Source organism: Frieseomelitta varia, unplaced genomic scaffold (assembly GCF_011392965.1).
Source record: "Frieseomelitta varia isolate USP_RPSP 00005682 unplaced genomic scaffold, Fvar_1.2 scaffold_681, whole genome shotgun sequence".
NCBI classification, from domain to species: Eukaryota; Metazoa; Arthropoda; class Insecta; order Hymenoptera; family Apidae; genus Frieseomelitta; species Frieseomelitta varia.
The window spans coordinates 2,811-22,294 of NW_025110458.1; the positions used below are offsets into that span (position 1 = coordinate 2,811).

At 30.0% G+C, this 19,484-nt stretch overlaps 5 protein-coding genes across 12 annotated transcripts; 3 read left to right on the top strand and 2 right to left on the bottom strand.

Annotated features, from left to right (window-relative positions):
• Positions 1–1,706: 1,706 nt before the first annotated feature.
• LOC122535194 (protein-associating with the carboxyl-terminal domain of ezrin) lies at positions 1,707–4,491 on the top strand. Of its 3 annotated transcripts, XM_043666502.1 has the most exons (7): positions 1,707–1,843; positions 1,923–2,158; positions 2,313–2,754; positions 2,846–3,035; positions 3,111–3,247; positions 3,318–3,996; positions 4,089–4,491. In XM_043666502.1, the coding sequence occupies exons 2-7, from the start codon at positions 1,964–1,966 to the stop codon at positions 4,162–4,164; spliced, it is 1,719 nt and encodes a 572-aa protein (XP_043522437.1). In that variant the 5' UTR covers positions 1,707–1,843; positions 1,923–1,963; the 3' UTR covers positions 4,165–4,491. The 3 variants fall into 3 exon arrangements, with proteins under 3 accessions (XP_043522437.1, XP_043522436.1, XP_043522435.1); XM_043666501.1 differs by having other exon boundaries at positions 1,708–1,843; positions 2,849–3,035; positions 3,318–4,491; XM_043666500.1 differs by having other exon boundaries at positions 1,709–1,843; positions 3,318–4,491.
• A 535-nt stretch (positions 4,492–5,026) lies between these two features.
• Positions 5,027–7,440, top strand: LOC122535203 (60S ribosomal protein L5). Its single transcript, XM_043666537.1, has 6 exons — positions 5,027–5,159; positions 5,612–5,797; positions 5,882–6,016; positions 6,227–6,429; positions 6,708–6,885; positions 7,165–7,440. The coding sequence occupies exons 1-6, from the start codon at positions 5,157–5,159 to the stop codon at positions 7,351–7,353; spliced, it is 894 nt and encodes a 297-aa protein (XP_043522472.1). The 5' UTR covers positions 5,027–5,156; the 3' UTR covers positions 7,354–7,440.
• A 674-nt stretch (positions 7,441–8,114) lies between these two features.
• On the bottom strand, positions 8,115–11,232 carry LOC122535202 (mitochondrial-processing peptidase subunit alpha). Of its 3 annotated transcripts, none has more exons than XM_043666534.1 (11): positions 11,081–11,232; positions 10,788–10,959; positions 10,560–10,658; positions 10,299–10,484; positions 10,006–10,098; positions 9,765–9,937; positions 9,475–9,598; positions 9,187–9,395; positions 8,943–9,108; positions 8,725–8,857; positions 8,115–8,393 (listed from the first exon to the last, which is right to left on the bottom strand). In XM_043666534.1, exons 1-11 carry the CDS (start codon positions 11,131–11,133, stop codon positions 8,215–8,217), a joined length of 1,587 nt encoding a protein of 528 aa, XP_043522469.1. In that variant the 5' UTR covers positions 11,134–11,232; the 3' UTR covers positions 8,115–8,214. The 3 variants fall into 3 exon arrangements, with proteins under 3 accessions (XP_043522469.1, XP_043522468.1, XP_043522470.1); XM_043666533.1 differs by having other exon boundaries at positions 10,560–10,639; positions 10,709–10,959; XM_043666535.1 differs by lacking the exon at positions 11,081–11,232 and having other exon boundaries at positions 10,751–10,839.
• A 903-nt stretch (positions 11,233–12,135) lies between these two features.
• On the top strand, positions 12,136–15,685 carry LOC122535200 (nucleolar MIF4G domain-containing protein 1). The gene is made up of 8 exons (XM_043666531.1): positions 12,136–12,737; positions 12,859–13,367; positions 13,508–13,792; positions 13,874–14,061; positions 14,169–14,344; positions 14,422–14,771; positions 15,017–15,148; positions 15,217–15,685. Exons 1-8 carry the CDS (start codon positions 12,335–12,337, stop codon positions 15,505–15,507), a joined length of 2,334 nt encoding a protein of 777 aa, XP_043522466.1. The 5' UTR covers positions 12,136–12,334; the 3' UTR covers positions 15,508–15,685.
• Positions 15,686–15,729: 44 nt separating this feature from the next.
• On the bottom strand, positions 15,730–17,472 carry LOC122535206 (lysozyme-like). Of its 4 annotated transcripts, none has more exons than XM_043666542.1 (4): positions 17,185–17,472; positions 16,220–16,411; positions 16,064–16,134; positions 15,730–15,961 (listed from the first exon to the last, which is right to left on the bottom strand). In XM_043666542.1, exons 1-4 carry the CDS (start codon positions 17,243–17,245, stop codon positions 15,818–15,820), a joined length of 468 nt encoding a protein of 155 aa, XP_043522477.1. In that variant the 5' UTR covers positions 17,246–17,472; the 3' UTR covers positions 15,730–15,817. The 4 variants fall into 4 exon arrangements, with proteins under 4 accessions (XP_043522477.1, XP_043522479.1, XP_043522476.1 ...); XM_043666544.1 differs by having other exon boundaries at positions 15,730–15,958; positions 16,061–16,134; positions 16,220–16,387; positions 17,185–17,467; XM_043666541.1 differs by having other exon boundaries at positions 15,730–15,958; positions 16,061–16,134; positions 17,185–17,466.
• Positions 17,473–19,484: the final 2,012 nt, after the last annotated feature.

The window sequence follows — 19,484 nt, forward strand, 5'->3', positions numbered from 1 at the left end:
AGGAGTAGCAGTAATAGTAACAATAATAGTAAAATAGCTGTTATAGTAAAAAGTACTACTAGCAGTAATACTACTAATAATCATAATAGCAGCAACCTTCTGATTTTATAATTATTATAGTATTGCTAATATTAATTGATAATAATAGCAGCAGTTATTAAATTATTATCGTTTCTAACATTGACACAAACTAATTATTTTTGCTACTACTGACGTTATATATAGCATATTGTTTAATACTAAAATAAAATACCCAGCAACGTTGTTTCATATTTCACATATCACAATCTGCGTTCACAACATCCATACTTAGCTATAATTTCATTTACATGTTATTCCGTACATTTCATTATCTTTTATTAGTTAGATGCTGATATTACTGGAAAAGACTACCACTAACCGTCGTCATTGTCATCATCCTTCTAATCATTGTTATGAGTTTAATATATCAATTTTATGATACTCTCGATTAATATAATGGAGCGTACCCTTATAATCACAATTAATTGTCATTATCATTGATATTATTACCTTTATTGTCAACATCATGAGCTAGTGATACAATTATTATCGTCGTTACTTTCACACATATATGATTAAATAATATTATCCTTGCAAATAAATATTTAGTGGCTGACAACGCATGGACGAGGAGGAAACCGAAGGACGTGTAAGTAATGTGAGGAGGCAGAAGGCCGATTGCGTGAAAGTATCTTGATATATTTCAAAGATTTACGTATAACTGATTTATCCTATTTGCCTATTGTCGCTTATACGCGATACGATCTTCTGGATTGTATATGATAAACATAACAAAATAAGATGCAGGCGCAAGGGTCTGTCGGTTACAATTGTAATCAAACAATACAATAATAATAATGAACAATTTATCATAGCCGTGTAATATATCGATACATTTAATAGTAACAAAAGTACGTGCTGTTACGATTATAAATATTTTTAATTATTTACTACCGATGTAGAATTTGAAGATGTTACGTATGCATTGGAAAAGATAAAATAAGTGTATGTATGTATATGTGTGTGCAAGTGGAGGCAAAGCGATAAAATGTTGAAACATATGTATGAACGTGATGTCGACAATTATTATTACTATTACTTTGGATTATGTACACGTGTATCTCTGTACGTTTAATTCGAAATGAAAATGTTACGTTTTCAAATGTTGCAAAAACTGCTGGTTGTATGCTGCGAATCATAATGAAATTAAATAGTGCGATAAATTGCTTTTTGTAAATCTTGGAAATGTAATAACGTAATGATATGACGGACCCTCGTACCTAGCTTTAAGTTATAAAATATCTATAATTTTATCCATTTACAGTTAAAAATTTTACTTGTATGAATATCCGAACAATTCTGAACTTATATATAAATAACGAAAACACGAAAATAAAATGAATATTGATAAAGCATCATTCTTGATTTGCAATCACGGTATTTTGCTATGTTGAGCTGTCTTATGGCTAATATACGAACTTATTCCTCAGAAATAAAACATGATTTCACAGTAACGTGTTTTCTTTTTCATTTTATCTTTAACAAGTTTGCGGGTAAAAATATTTATTTTCATATTTTTTAATATTGTGTAAATACGAGCTTTAACGCAATAATTGACTAATAAAGATTTATTGAATGATACTTGAAGAAAAAATAAATAAAATTAACTTTTTTTTTTGTCTATCATGTTCGAACATGTCTTTAATATCAAAGGATTGGAGATACGTATGTACGTACACGTACTATGTACATAGTTGAACGTAATTCATCATAGTGATGTGCTTTATAGTATTTGCCAGTATGAAATTTAGACGGTCGTAAGGTAATTTTTAATGAGGATTCTTTATAATGAATGAAAATGAATGTTTGTCACTTAATTTTTGTTTTCAATTGTTGTTTAGTTCGTACATCAATTAATTTTACCGAGAAGTTAGCAAAATTAATGGGGAATGAAAAAAGTGCCCTCAGCGGGCTGAAAATTGATGACAAACCTGTGGAAATAACAGATTTTTGGTCACATTATATGGCCCGTGTAAATAGTTACAACACGCAAAGGATATCGGTGTTTGTCAGTGAGCCATCCTTGCATTATAATGCAAATTTTGGAAATCCATCACCGTTGGAGAAATGTACAAAGGTTAACGTTAATTTATTAATTACCTTGTATATTGTAGAATCTTGTGAATGCGTGTGCCAGTCTATCAGCCTCGATTTTTTTCTTTTCGGGTCATATTGTCTCGGCTAACTAAATAATCGACAATTTGCAACAATAATATAATGTGATGTTTCAGAACTTGATGTTATACAGACATCCTTGTATACTGAAATACATTTCATCATGGTCAAAAGGTAGTAAATTTTTTCTAGCTACTGAACAAGTGAAACCTTTAATTCAATCGATAGAAACCCAAAATACATTGCAAATATGCATGGGGTTGTACAATATTCTACGTGCATTAGCTTTCCTTCATGAGAAAGCATCTGTATCTCACAACAATCTTTGTGAAAGTTCTATTTATGTCACGCCAGAGGGATGTTGGAAGCTTGGAGGACTGGAATGTTTGTGTAAATTTAAGGATTTAACTACTTCTTATTTACAAAAAATAAGAACTTATAGATACGAGAAAGCAATATCTTTCAACGAAGATACCACAGCACCAACAAGTTTTACAACAATCGACGTATATGCATTTGGAATTTTAGCTGAAAATATATTGAGATCAAAGGATCCAGGTAAACGGTATATAATTAATTTAAATTATACTCCATTTTAAATGATTATAAATACAAATATTAATGGATAGATACCTTGTTCTACTTTCAGAAGATGTTCCTAGTCTTTTAGAATTTAAACAATTCTGCAAAGAAAATCTGCAAAATTCAGATCCTTCTCTGAGATGTGAACTATCCCAAATACTTCAACATCCATTCTTCACCCATGACTTTATGAGGATATATGCATTTTTAGATGAATTACCATTAAAAAATAATAAAGAAAAAGAAATATTTTTTGGGTAAGTATTTTTAATAAAAACTGCTATTAATCTTTTCTACGTTTGCAAGTATTAAACCTTTTTAATGTATTGCAGAACCTTGATAACACAATTGAGAATCTTTCCTGAAAATATTGTTGCAGAACAATTGGGTCGTTTATTACTTTCGAGAATAGTTTTACTAGATACAACTGCACAAGAACAGCTTTTACCATTTATTTTAAAACCAAAGGGTAATAAAAAATTAAACAGCTAAAATTTTATATTTGAGACAAATTGATGACGCATGTATTTTATTTACAGATGGAAATGACAATACAGACAGTAACTTGTTTTCTATTTCTACGTTTAAAGATTATTTGGTACCCAAATTGTTGCAGATGTTCTGCATAAGAGACGTGTCAATACGTTTAGTACTTTTATCATATTTCAATTCATTTGTTCATACGTTCCAAGTGGACGAGTTGAAATCCCAAGTACTTCCCGAATTACTTGTTGGAATCAAAGACACAAACGATTACCTTGTGTCTGCAACGCTAAGAGCGTTAGCCGACATAGTTCCAATCTTGGGTGCTGCGACAGTGGTTGGCGGTAATAGAGGAAAGTTATTTACAGATGGACGACCAAACAAATTGAAAGATATCAACAACACTAGCAATAGCATAAATGTCGTTCAGTTCCCGGTTCCTATAAGTACTATTCAAAAAGTAATTGATTTACCAGAAAGACCATCTCCTGATGGAGGTGAAGATAAGAAAGAGATTGCTTCTTCAATCATCGACGAAGAATACACATGGTCTGATTGGGATATACAAGAGACCGGAGACATGCATGTACGAGTTTCACAGTCATCCGACCCAGTGTCTCAATCTCAGTCCCATTCCAATGATATTTCGACTTCGGATTCAGCATCAAGGATTGCTACAGATGCGCAGTTAAACACAGATAAAAACAAAACGAACAAATTAAACTCAACAAAGAAGTCAGTTGCTATTTTATCCGATATTTCGGAACTTGATATTAAAAATTCTAAACTGATTGATGCTTGTAAAGAAGAATATGATTATTTCACAGACATGGAGCCTGTGATAAAGAAGACACAAATTTTGCATGTACAACAGCCGCAAATGTTAACGAAAAGTGTGTTTGAGATAAAAGTGCTAAACGGATTGGAAACGTCTGAAGAAAATAATGGCTGGGAAGAGGATTTAAGTGATTGGGGAACAGAAGATGCTCAAGAAATAAAAACTTAGATAAATAAATATGTTACCCTTTATTATATTTTTTGTATTTTTAAAAGATAAATCAGATAAAATCATTTGCTTCATTTCTTTAGGTAAGATAATAACAAAATATTTCTTACAATTACAATTTCAATATGTAATACAAATGTATCGTCATTTTTCAAAAATTGTATAGACATTTTTAATTTAGGTAAAGTAAATTTCATAACAAATAAACGCGGTATTTGATTAAATCGATCAGTTTCTTTTTAAAAGAATCTTTTTTCTCTTAATATAAAATTTTTCTTATAAAACCCTCGAATATGAAACAGTTTTTTAATTAAAAAGGACAGAAATTTCATATTTCAATATGTAGAATTAGCACGCGTTTTCATGTATTGTAAAAACTTGAGTAGTATGCACTGACTGTGTACATTCAACAAGATGCATTTATATTTTACTACATTTTACATTTCTAGACATTTAGGTTCCAAAATATTATAAAAAGAATAATAATTAAAATTTTCCAAAAATTTCTGGAGTCTTTTATTGTTGAAAAGATACTTTTAAATCTCGTTCATACGATAGAATTACCTAATTTATTAGATGAATCAGCAAATATCCTTAAGGCTGTTTCTAAATAATAATTTCTTTGTTGAATAAATGATACAAAAACAATGAAAAAAATTTTGTTGCCTTATTTTTCAATACAATGCTTCTAGTTACGTTAAAAGATATTTTTTAAATTATAAACTTTTAATACTCGCAACATAAATTGTGAACATAGATTAAAATTGAAAACTCTTAATTATACTAAGTTGATGAGGGCGCAACGAGCGCAAGTAAGAACCTCCTTTTCCTACGTGGAACATCGAGGAGTGGTGTTCCAGGTAGAAGTTTCGAGGCATTTGTCGCCGAAATGGTGAGTAAAACTTCTTCGAGATTAATATAATTCGATAAATAAACTTTCTAACTGTTTGTATAAATTATTTAATGTTAATAAAAATGATGGATGCACGTTAATTGGGAGGATGCGTGGAATCGTGTTCATTACAACATGTAGTTGATTATTACAAACTGTTTCAATAATATGAAACAACTAGATATACTGTTTATTACTTTAAATCAACTAACTTTTATTTTCTGCATGACGAAGAATATTATGTTTCCATTTATTTAAAATTTTATTAACATTGTTAATAATTTTTTTATAAATAATTGCTTTTTTTAAATACAGCTGTGATAAAGTGATAAAAATTTTATCTTATTGAATAAGAAAAATGTTTTTTGTCTCGCTGCATGTTGTGTACTAATTAAATTTGAAGCTCGAGGTTATTCGAGGTCTTAGTCTAAAGATTATGTATTGTTTTATAGGGTTTTGTAAAAATCGTTAAGAATAAACAGTACTTCAAACGGTATCAAGTTAAGTTCAGAAGGCGACGCGAAGGAAAGACCGATTATTATGCACGTAAACGATTAACTATTCAGGATAAAAATAAATATAATACTCCGAAATACAGATTAATCGTACGTTTGTCAAACAAGGATATCACTTGTCAGGTACATAATTTAGGTAATTCAAGACACTCGTTTAAAAATGTTTATTCTTAAATTATTGATATTTATTATGTACATTACGTACAGGTTGCATACTCGAGAATCGAAGGTGATAGAATTGTGTGCGCTGCATATAGCCACGAACTTCCAAAGTATGGCGTTAAAGTTGGTCTTACTAATTATGCTTCAGCGTATTGTACAGGTCTTCTTTTAGCGCGAAGAGTAAGTACCCTGTATTATGCATGTAGTTATACATTTTATATCCAAATATTTGTTTAATGATGAAACACTCAGCTCGCTTTGATACATCACTGAAGATAAATTAATTGTTCCCTGTTATAATATATCTCTGAACAGCAATTATATAATATTCAATGCAATCGAAATTAGATTCACTCTTGAAATTATGAGATTACGTATTCTTTCTTATAGCTGTTGAAAAAATTAGGCCTGGATACCTTGTATACTGGAACAATGGAAGTAACTGGTGATGAATATAATGTTGAGGAATTAGACGAAGGTCCTGGAGCATTCAGATGTTATTTAGATACTGGCCTCATGCGTACAACTACTGGTGCTAGAGTTTTTGGTGCCATGAAAGGTGCTGTCGATGGTGGCCTCAACATTCCACATAGGTATTTGTTAGCACAGTTGTTTTAAAAAATATTCAATGAGATACTGAAAAAGGTATTGGCTAATTTCAATAAAATGTGATGTTTCTTTAACACATGCGCGTCATTTGAGTCGTAGCAAGACATGATTTTGTATCTGTGTTCTACAATACAATTTACTGTCTTTGCATGGATATAAAGAGATGAAAAATTGTGTTTCTGACAATATATAATTAGCAATAGAAACAATGTGATTCATGTCTTTAAACATTCATGATTGTTTATCGTTTTTCTATAAATAGCACCAAGAGGTTCCCCGGTTATGATAGTGAATCAAAATCCTTCAATGCCGATGTTCATCGACAACATATCTTTGGACAGCATGTTGCAAACTACATGAGGACGTTAGAAGAAGAAGATGATGAAGCTTTCAAACGGCAATTTTCGCAGTACATTAAAAATGGTATTACTGCTGATAGTGTAAGTATTTATATGTTTTATTTATTTATTGCCACATTCGTCCAGCTTATAATTACTGCAAAATTTCATGATCTTTGCGGTGTCGCAGTTGGACAATAATAAATGCATTGGTTTTAGAAGATAAATGCATCATGGCATTTTTCATGTTGACCTGTGTTACATTTCATGTACCATAATTTATTTTTTATTCATATGTTAACAATCTACATATTACATGTATTTAATATGTATTTGAATGTACATATTAAAAAAAGACATTTGTATAACTTTTGTCTATAGATCGAAGGTATTTATAAGAGTGCCCATGAAGCTATACGAACAAATCCGGAACACACGAAAATTGTTAAAGAAAAAACACCGGTGAAGAAGCGATGGAATCGCGCCAAACTTTCTTTATCAGAAAGAAAGAACCGTGTTATTCAAAAGAAAGCTTCTTTCCTTAAAACATTGGAAGAAGTGGAAGCTTAGTTTTATTGTTTTGTCATTTCACATCAAAATCAGTGTTCGTATATTTGTGAAATTTGGTATAAAAATAAAAGAATTGTACAATAGAAACTTTATATTTCTTTTACTATGTTAATAAATATAATAACTTATTTCAAAGCACATCATCGCACAATGTATCGATTTGGATGATATAAAGACATCAATTGTTGATACGGATATATTTTTTTCTCACCAATAGTTTATTTTATGAATGTTACCTAGAATGTTTCCGATTCGAACAACCAGAAAAAAGGTGATTCTGTATAAAAAAAATCTAGAAGTTTTTCCTTTCAAGAAGGAATATAGTAAATTCTGGACTGTATAAGAATTAATTAACAATTCATTATTTTACAAAAATAAGTCTAACATGTAAAATATTTTTTCATTTAAAACTTCATTTTCAAGAAAATAGAGTTTGAATATGTTTCGTTAAAAATTGCCTTTGTACACGTATACCTAATAACCTTTCAAGCTTGATTTTCTCCAAAATGAAGACTTTAATGAAAATATTTTATTTTTTATTTTCAGCTTATTTTTTTATGCAAAATCACCATTTTTTCAGAGGTACTATTGAATCAGGAACACTATTTCTATAACATATAAAGATTATGATATTCATTGTTTATATCCATATTGATATATTGTATACATGTTTTTACATAACACACTTGTTTAAAATATGCGCATACATAATATATATGTAATACATGAAAAAAAAAATTAAATGAACAAATCGACACGAATAAATTAACAAAAAAACTTTTAATTACACATGTGATATTTTAAATATAAAACTTTAATTTAATCAAAAGAACGTATGAGATTTTAGAAAGCAAATTTAAATTAACGAAAAAGTGACAATCTGCTACGGGAACCGGGTAATCTGCCTTGCTCATCAATTAATCCAGCTTGAATATCTCGGATTGAAGGAACAGTTCTTACTTCCCCTCGAGCTGCTACACTAGGCGGTGATTTAAGCAAACGACGTGCTACACTTTTTACATCGTCTTTTGATATCTCATCTGAAAATAACACGAATATAGCAACTTTATCATTATCTTGACGAATAACGAATGAATAATTAATTCACAATGTGATTATATTAAAATTTACAGATATTGACTGGTCTGAATTTTTTGAACAATCACTGCAATTATATATATGTCAGAATTTTTCGTGTGAAGTTACTACATTTGAAAAATGCAGTATATGTTATGATAAGAGAAACTTGTGTCTACTTTGAAATAATCAGACAAATTCAGACCAAAAAGTGAGAGGAGGATAAATGTAATCGGGCAATATAATGTTCTAAACGATTAATATTAATATTATAGTACGATATAGAACTAATACCAATTGCTTTTATGAAGTATTCTGGTCGTTTCCTAGAACCAGTTGCCAAAACTTGTCTTCCAATATCTTCAAATACAACCGGTCTTTGCTCCAAATTCATGAGTAACATAGACTGCAATTGTTTCTTTGCTCTCTGCGGAAATAAAATTCTCCAATTGAGTTTAAAAGAGAAGAATGTAATTATTGTGTGTGAGTAAACATTACAATGAAAATCATACCGCTAACTCATTATTCGTAATATTGTTTGCCATAGTGACCATCTCGTGCACAATCACTTCCACCATGTCTCTGACATGAGATGGTGTACAAGATGCGTGAATGTAAAACAGTCCTGTGTCGGCGTACGCGTGATTATACGCAGTTGCACTGTACAACCAGTGATATCTGCAAATCAACTATTTTACAACAATACTTATTTTCCACTTAGCTTTCCAAGCAGCAAAAAGATATTCTAAATTTTACCTATTAAGTACATTTGTATACAGACGAGTATACATTCCCTTTCCTGGACCACCAGCACTGAAACTATTACCACCGCCCATCATCATATTTAAAACGCACATTGCTACAAAATTCGAGTCCTGATGAGAACAGCCTTCCAAGCCTATTACAACGTGCGACAACTCGGGTAGACCACTGGGTCCTGCATATACAGGAACATTACATTCTTCCTACACAATTACAAAATTTAAAATTATTAAGCACCAATATTCAAAGGTACCAGTATATATAATTTAAAACGATAATTACTAGTATGTAACCTCCAGTATATTGAGCAATCGAAGTATCAACTGTATTTAAATGTTTTCCTACGGAGTCATTTTGTACTTGTCCTCCTTTTTCCTCCCAGATCGATTTTTCTTCAACAAAATATCTGCAATGATAACGATACATTTTATCTGAAATTGTTACATCTAAAATGAAATATCTTAAATAGTTTAAACTGCATTTTAAATCGAGAAAAATTTATAGAGTTACATTTCGATTTATACTAATGAATACTTTTAACCGTAACTATACGCGATTTTGTTTATAATTACTTTTGAACTGCTGAAACGAGATCCTCATGCTCTACACCAACTCCAGCTACTACCATCCTATGTGGTGTGTAATGATATTTTAAATATTCAAATAATATTTTTCTATCTATGTGATCAACATTTTCTTTTGGACAAATCTTTGGAAGTCCAAGGGTATTATTTCTATATGCAGCCTATACAGACCAAAAATTTAGTTAAACATGCATTTTAAAAATTTTGCTGAAACATTTGTTTTAGTTACCGCATGAATTAAATCCATAAGTATCGGCTCCTGTTCTGGCCTTGTAAGTAAAGATTCCAATTCAAATTTGATCATTTGTCTTGCAGCATTTATCTAAAAATTTTCACATATAGCTTGTAATTTTTATATTATATTTATCTACCTTTGTGTAACAAATTCATGTACTAAATTTTCTAAAGTATATCTTTGAAGGTAATTTACCCATAGTTACTATAATTTATAAAAATTATTACTCTCTGTTATAAATAAGATGCATGTAAAATATGTTATGTTGACATATGACAACTTTTTACCTCCTCTTGTGTAATTTGAGGCCTTAAAACAATGTCACCCAGAATTTGTACAACAGTATCCAATCCACGACGTTCAGCCGACGCTGCATAAACAAATGTATCCCTAGATGCTTGACAATCACATATGCCTCCGTGTTTCTCTAACGCAAGCATTATCTGGTCTTTATTCTTATAAGTTTTGGTGGACTGTAAGAGTAAATTACTGATTTTTTTTTTTATTCCTTGAATGTTAATTCTTTGTTATACTATAAAAAATCTTACTCCAAATGCCAATTTCTCTAGGAAATGTGAAATTCCATGGGGATATGCAATTTCATATCGAGGGCCAGAATCAAGTAATACTGCAAACATTGTTTTAACATACAAATAAATAATCAAAACGAAAAAGTTTTATACTTTTTTAAACTTACCGCCTACTGTGCAAAATTGGCCAAATCGATTTTCCGAGGCAACTTTCAATCCATTCGATAAAACTGTAATTTTAGTAACCTGATGTTCTTCTTTAGCAGTGGCATAAACTGCTTTAGGTAAATTAGGTACTGGCTGAGTTAGTGGAGGAAATGGTGTGACGATTGATTTTCGTGTTATTTTATTATTAATTGTCTTTTGAGAGGAGAAGCTACATTTTTTCAAAAAACAGACACTTCTTCTTCGCACTGCACTGGAAAAGATATTATGAAACGAGTTTAATAATGCAAACATTGACTTATACACATGATCATTAATAGGTTAAGTAGAAGATTCGTGTATTATTCTGAAACTCTTTCTGTTAGAATAATTACCTGTTAGTAAAAGCGACTGTCGTCAAGGAACTTTGCGACACTTGCATCAACATTTTTTTCTTATTGTTCGTACCAAATCATTTAACGTACATGTATATAACTCAACTTGTCACCTTCGCAGTTTAAGAATGGACAATAATCATAACCAAACAAGATTGGAAACTTACTAGATAAAAATATCTCTATGAACAGTGTCCCCCCCTTTAGGGAATTATCTCGTCACATCAAATAATTTTCCGGCGGGAAATTGAAATGACAGTCAACTATCATTATAGAAGTTTTATAAATAATTGTATAATTTTATTATTTTATAACCTTCATAAACCTTAACCTTATAACCTTCATAACTGATTTCAGACTTTCATAAACCTTCATAAACCATAACCTTATAATTTTATAACACTCATAATTGATTTCAGATTTTTATTTTTAATAATTAAAAAGTGCCTAAAAGATGTGGATATTCTTGTCAAAATTAATATTGATCTCTCTTCGGACAGAAGCATAATTATCTACTTATTTTAATTATCATTTAAATTATAATGATTTATATGTAGAATATATTTTGATAATTCTATTGTTAATAGATACTTTCATTTGTTTATTCGTATTAATTTTTTTTGTTAATCAACAAAAGTCAAATATAAACATGAAAATCCGGCGTAAAAATTAAGTTTTCAAAAATCCTAGAGTTGTGGCACCATTAATTCGTACATGTAAGTAGACTTATTAGACTATACTAGGTTTATTTAAGGGGAGATACTCGAGTAACAGCTGGAAAATTGAATGATTTTTATAAATTTTTTTTTTCTAAAAAATTATGAACAATAACAAAACAATATTTTGCTGGTGCAAAGATATATTCATAAGTAAAAGAAAAAAATTATACGCAACTATCGTTTTAAACATCCCGCCAGGATTTTCAACATGTCGCGTCTCAGGTGGCGAGCTTTGCGAATAAAGAAAAAGAGCTACACTCACACTCTGGTGCACATTAGAAGAGTGGTATCATGTTGAGAAATTTGGAATTAAGGAAGTTTGTGTTTCGTCTCGGAGTTTCATTGGGGGGGGGGGGATTATCTCCATCATGGCTGCCAATCATAGAGGGAGCATTACGTATATAAAATTACGTATATAAAATGAGAAAGTTAGGTTAGAAACGCACATGACTCTCAGTAGGAATTAAGACACCAGAAAGCATCTCAAATGGAGAGTTATCTGTATACATAACCTATCTAATTTAATAAAACGAAGATGAAATTGAAATCTAAAAAGGTGGAACGGTCAAACGTGAAATCAGTGAGAAAATCTCGCAAACAGATACGCAAGGAGCTCAGAAAACAGAAAAAAATCAATAGATCAAATTATTTCAAAAGCAAAAATGAATCACGTGCTGCGTCTACACACGCCAGTGACAGTCAGGATCACAAACTGGGTAATAAGAGCGTGAAAGAAGGACCTAAGAAATGTACAAAAGAAACGAAAAAAAAAAAACCTGAAGACCTTGAGCGTCAACGAAGAAAGGTAAAAAATAGGTTGCTCAAAGCAGCCAATCTAAAGGAAGACAAAGTAATTAAAAAATTGGAAAAGCAATTGAAGTTGAACAAGAGAAAAAAAGAGACAATTTCAAAGTCTTTTGTATCAGATGGTTTGGATTGTATCCTTTTATTATTTGACAAAAAAATGTTTTCACACGCATTGTAGCTTCTATATTATTCACAAATGTAAATTATTGCTTTCACAAAATTTCCTTAACTTGCATATATATATGTGATCAGATCTTTTAGACGTTTGTTTAAGAAAAGATCAAGACTGTATTGTAGACACGGAGAAGCAAATTTTAGAAAATGAATTCAATATCGACTCTTATGCAAATTCCTCGATGACAGTGGAAAAAAACGAATGTACAGACGACAAACTAGATATTATTAATGAAAGTGAAGATGAAAATGTTGATTCTGTTGCATTCGTTGAAAAACAATCTCATAATAAGAGTGATTCAAATAAACTGGCACCAAAGACTAAAAAAATAAAATCAACACAGATGAAAAAGTCCAATGATATTGACACTAATGACAAAGATACGTGGGAAGATATTTATGGAAGAAAAAGAGATAAAGAAGGTAACATTATAGACAATGCCAGCAGATACATTCCACCTGCTGCACGAATGAACACTGTACATAGTACAAATCCAGATGATGAAAAATTACAATCGTTGAGGAAACAATTGAAAGGATGTTTAAACAGAGTGACAGAACATAATATGTATAGTATAGCAAACCAGGTAATTATGCAGGATGTTTCAGGACAACAGGTGGTTTCACAACAAATTATGAAATAATTCTGTATATATTGTAACTAAATATATGTATTTATGATGGATTTGTTTATTAGATGATTTATGTATTGTGTCATTCGTTACAGGTTGAAGCGATGTATATGACAAATAGTCGTAATAACATGAACGAGGTATTATCGCGATTGGTGATTGAAAGCTTAGTGTCGCACGTGATCACACCAGATCGTCTTATTTCTGAGCACATGATGCTAATTGTGATATTACATGCTAATATTGGCATTGAAGTAGGTGCTCATTTTTTAGAGAAACTCGTTAAACAATTTACTGAAACACTGGAGAAGTCACAAGATGTAGCAAACAAAGAATTGGATAACATTGTCCTTATGATTTCACATTTATATAATTTTAAAGTATGGAAATTTGATTAAACGGAACAGTCGTAAATGTTAAATAGACGTAAAATTGAATATTTTTAAATTTACTGCGCGCAGGTGTTTGGATACAAACTTCTTTATCAGATACTTGATAAATTGGTGATAAAGTTTACGGAAAAAGAAATTGAATTGATACTGATAATTCTGAAAACAGTGGGATTTTCATTGAGAAAGGATGATCCGAATGCTTTAAAGGAATTTATACAAAGTCTGCAACAAAAGGCTGGCCACGAGACTGAAAAGAAGTAGGTCATTTTACATTTTCTTAAATACATACGTACATAGATACACATGTACGTAGAGAAGAAAAGTTATTATAGAAATTGATTTAATAATTATTGTCATCACACAGTTCAAGAGTTAAATTTATGTTGGAAATTTTATTAGCCATAAAAAATAATAACATCAATAAAATACCTCAATACGATCCTTCTCATGTGGAACACTTGAAAAAAATTATGAAAGGCATAATACGCAAAGGTAATTCAATAACACCATTCAATGTATCTCTGACGGATTTGTTGTACGGTAAGTAATACAGCGATCACAACACGATATGCTTACATCAATAAGTTAGTTGATAATTTATCTACTTCTTATTGCAGCCGATGAGAATGGAAAGTGGTGGATCGTAGGATCAGCATGGTCTGGTCCGAATAATGTGAATAGTAAATCAGTTGCAAAAGAACACAAGCTTAATTTTAGTACAAAAATTCTGGAATTGGCACAAAAACAGAGAATGAATACCGACATAAGGAAAAATATTTTCTGTATCCTTGTGACGGCTGAAGATTATTTAGATGCATTTGAAAAACTGCATCATCTTGATTTGAGGGATCAACAAGAAACAGAAATAATACATGTTGTAATGCATTGCTGCTTACAAGAAAATAAGTTTAATCCTTATTACGCAGTATTAGCTCAGAAATTGTGCGAATATAACAGAAAATATCAGGTATTTGGTGATATTATGCTTTATATTTGATTTTCTTCAAGTTGCAGTAATTGCATATAAAATAAATAATATCGTTATTAAGTTGTGCATACGTAGTCTTCATACTCGATAATAATTAATAATTAAGATTAATTTTAAAGTTGTTTCTTGAAAATTCTGACCAACTTTTTTTTCTATTCTGTATGTAATTGATGATCAATAAGATTTTAACAATTTAAAATAAATTTGATTTTTGCTTGATTTAGCTTACAATACAATATAATCTTTGGGACAAATTAAAAACACTGGAGACATATGAAAATAAACAGTTATCTAATTTGGCACAATTTTTAATTTACTTATTTATTGAAAAATGTCTTACTATATCAATTTTGAAAGTAAGTACTACAATTTTTATTAAGAAATGTTTATTGTAAATATCACATATTGTTGTATTCTATTGCAGGTTATTCATTTTACCGAACTGGAAAGACTTACTACGAAATTTCTTGAACAAATTATATTAGGAATTCTTTTGCACGAAAATGAACAAGCTTGTTTGCAAGTATTTGAAAGAATCTCTGTTTCTTCTCAATTACAGACTTTCAGAGAGAGCCTTCGTTTGTTTATAAATTGCTTTTTAATAAAAAATATACATTCGTATGACATTTTAGACGAGCAGAGAATAATTCTAAAAGAGAGGATCGAATTGGTAGATAAATTATTAATTTTACACGGGTCAAAAATTGGATTTTAAATTTGAAATATAATAAAATACAAAAATTCTGTTGAAAACGAAACATATTCAAAATAATTTACAGTAATACTAATGTTTGATATTGAAACAACTCGCTGATCATAGCTGCCTTATCGATTATAAGTATCATCGATAATATGTTTCTGAATGTATTTCGAATAAAATTCTTACACTCTTACGCTCTTTTTCGTTCTTTTCTTCAAATAAAATAATTTTTATACATTAGTTTTTATAATTTATTAAGATACACAAACATTTATACGCAGTATAGTCTCTAAAATAAAATATTCCTGCATAATTATTTATTTAGTTATTCTTTACTAAAAGTCTGCATGCAAAGCTTGAAAGTGTTCTCATATTTTGAATTCAAATTGCCACTGCATCCATATCCTCCGAATCGATGAATACGAAGAAAATCGTAGCAATTGATATTACCATCGCCGTCACAATCCTGTAGAAACAACAAATAAAAAAAATATAGATATACATTATACAGTAATGACAATATGTATGTAACACACGTATTCACGGGCATGTGTGTATCTGCACGTACTTTAGCAAATTTCGCCATGTAGCCCTGTACTGCGCGAGCTGCGCAATAAGGATCGTTCACGCATTGTGCATATGCTGAATAAAAAACGGGTGTTTTTATTATTCTATTGTTTTTATATATCTCCATTTATGTACGAAATCATAATACATAAATACGAACCATTTTCTTTTGCGTTGTCGTTAAGAGTAGGTTTGCCAGCGTCAACCCAATAAGCCCACGTTATACGAAACGGCCCGCAAACAGATTCATCGCAACCGATTGTAACGTTACATCCAGAAGCAACCTCGCATATACATCCCAGGCATACTTTCGATACCTGTTCCTGTCCTGTTGACGCTTGTTGTCCTGTTACTTTTATCGAGGAAAAAAGAGAAAAGGATATTCATTCAAAGTTTTAAACACACAATTGACATAATTAACAGTAACTTAACACATCAAATTAATAAAACATATTCAGAGGACGTAATTACGCGTCGAGAAATAAGTAAAATATTCTTTTTGGTTATTCTGAACGAATTTCCTTGAAATTATCAATTCTGGTTCACGCGCTGTGAAAGAACTATTCGTTAAATAACTATATGGTGGTTTGGTATGTGAAACCGGATACAAAATTTACAAATCTATACATATACATTTTTTCCCTTCCTCTACTTTTTTTTTTTTTTTTAAGCAAATAAATTTTCTGGAATGTTGAACGTACAAGATTTTAAATCTTTCTTTTTCCTTTCGTATAATACTTTACTTTTATACCAAAGTTTTCTGTCTTTAAGTGTCGTAAAGTGTCCTGTGTAACAATAAATGTGCACCGTTTGAAAAAAGAAGGATATAATGTTTTACGTACTACTCGGATAATATATTAACAATTAAATTTTGATTATTCACCAATTTGAATTAAAGAACTTGAAAATAATTTCATACATTACATTTGATATGTTCCAAAATTGCTGTTTGTCAAAAAGTTAGTATTTAAAATCAATCAATATAAATCGATTGTACACTGGCTAATCGATTTATTCGAGTAGAAACGTAATTGATTACAAAAATAAATAACGATGGCCAAATTTCGATCACAAGCACAGATAGAATTAATTTCTATTTTGCTATCAAGATTAAAGTAGACTTACCATATATCAAAGATGAGAATGATAAATACGTGATGATGAAAATATTCAACAAAAAGGCCATCCTCGCTGTAATTGGCCTTTTTTTCAAGAAACAAATCAATTTATTGTTGAATTTCTACTTCTGTTAATAATCCGAAAATACGGTCGCGATGCGCGGAACGGAATTCACGCGATATTCATAACGTTCTCTTTTATATACAAGAGAATTGTCGCTCGATGTCACTTGCGGAGGTGGGGATTCTAATAAAGGTCAGTGACAAGGACTATCTCTTGGAAAACATCGTGGATCGAAAAAGAAGAATTTCAACTTGTCGAGACGCTGAGGCACGCAGAAGGACAAAAAAGCCGAATTAAAAGTAGCAACGATTTATAAAAGATACTATACATTACTTATAACAGATATTTCAATGTATTGATAGATATTAAAGTAATATCTACAATATAATATAATATAATATCTATTAATATATCAATATAATATTAATATATTAATAAATATTATATCATATAATATTGTAGATATTATTTTAGTATCTATCAATACATTGAAATATCTGTTACAAGTGTATATATTTTGAGCTTTTCTTTAATTATTGTGTCAAAAATTGTTACAAACAGATTAATAAAGTTGTATATTCCGAGGAATCGCATAATACTTTAAAACATGTTAAATTTAAGTGTACGGTACGGTTACAAAACTTAAGTGATTAATTCAGGTCTGTTTAGTCTAATTTAGCTCGAAATTGATGAAATCTATATGAAATCTAGTACTACTTTCATATGTATATTTCATAAGTAAAACATTTCATTGGAAAATACGAACATGTCCATGTATTTATAGCCATTATAATTAAAATCTATTTGAAGGATAGCTTCAATCTGATAATATACACATATGTATATGTCTATATAAGATTTTTAATTACACGACTATCTACTATATCTTTATTTTATCCTAGCGAGAGAAACTAAAAATTGCGTTTCAGTTTGGCAGATCTAAAGATGAATTATCATTTTGATCAGGTGATGAACAATTATATTTGTTTAAAATCGAAATTTCTTATTTTCATAACAATGTCTTATTTTGTCCATCTTCTTTGTTCTTTCAAACACTGTGTTTTCTTTATACACGATATTTATTCACGAGATAGAAAGTATACCAAAACCGGATTTCAAGCCAATACAGCCATTTCAGAGCCTTTTCTTTCTTTTCGTTTCTCTTCTTTTGTCTTTTCCTGTTCTTCGTCGAATCTTTCGGTTAGAGTTAGTTTGGTTGATATATTATGTTGTTCATTTTCTTGAATAAAAAGAACTTTTACATTTTGCAATTTCGCGATAAAATTATTATGATAACATGATGTAATTTTTTACGTGTACAGTTGATGTAATAGACAATATTTTTTACGTTATTTGTAAAATTTATAATATTTCTCACATTGTAATGCAAAAGATGTAACTATCATTGTAACTAAATATTAGCAAAATATAATTTAGATATTCTGAAGTCTAAAGAAAGGAATACGTGTCTCACTGTAATTTCATATTCTATTGTAACTTTGCTGCAAGATCATAATGATGTCATTCGTAACAAACGGAACTATCACATGACGTCAGAGATGCAGAGTTACTAAATATAACGAAATACCATATATAAAAATATATGTATATACAACACATATATAATATAAACCTCATGATTATGAAAATTAATGAGAATTCTAATCATGGGAATCAAGCACACAGGACAAAGCTACGTTTTATGTTTCAATATTTTATGGCGATACCTAACTCTTAACAATAAAATAGCAATAACTAAACACTTAATCAGCAAAAGATTTGACAAGCGACCTTGCATTGTAAGGATATCTCTGGTAGATAAATAAAAAAACGTACAAAAGAACTTGGCAATTTAACTATCGTGATAATTCCATTCAACGTTAGAATTGAAATAAATCTGATTAAACCTGAGTTTTTCATATATTCAAAATTCTCAGGTTATAGGCGTATTGTTCTAGTATAAAAATATTATAATCAACTTCATCCAGACATACATTTAAGACAGATTAGTATTACTGATGGTATTATTCATTTTAAGAATAAGATGATCACTTCTGTATACACATCTTTTATATTAAAAGTGATTTAAGAAAATAATATTAAATCTGGTGAATTCTCCCTAAACTCTTTATTTCTTCTAACAGCGACATGTAAATGACGAAAAACTATTCGAGACTATTTTTTTGATAATAAAAATCAGGGAACACATATAATGTAAAAAAAATTATATTTATATAACTATT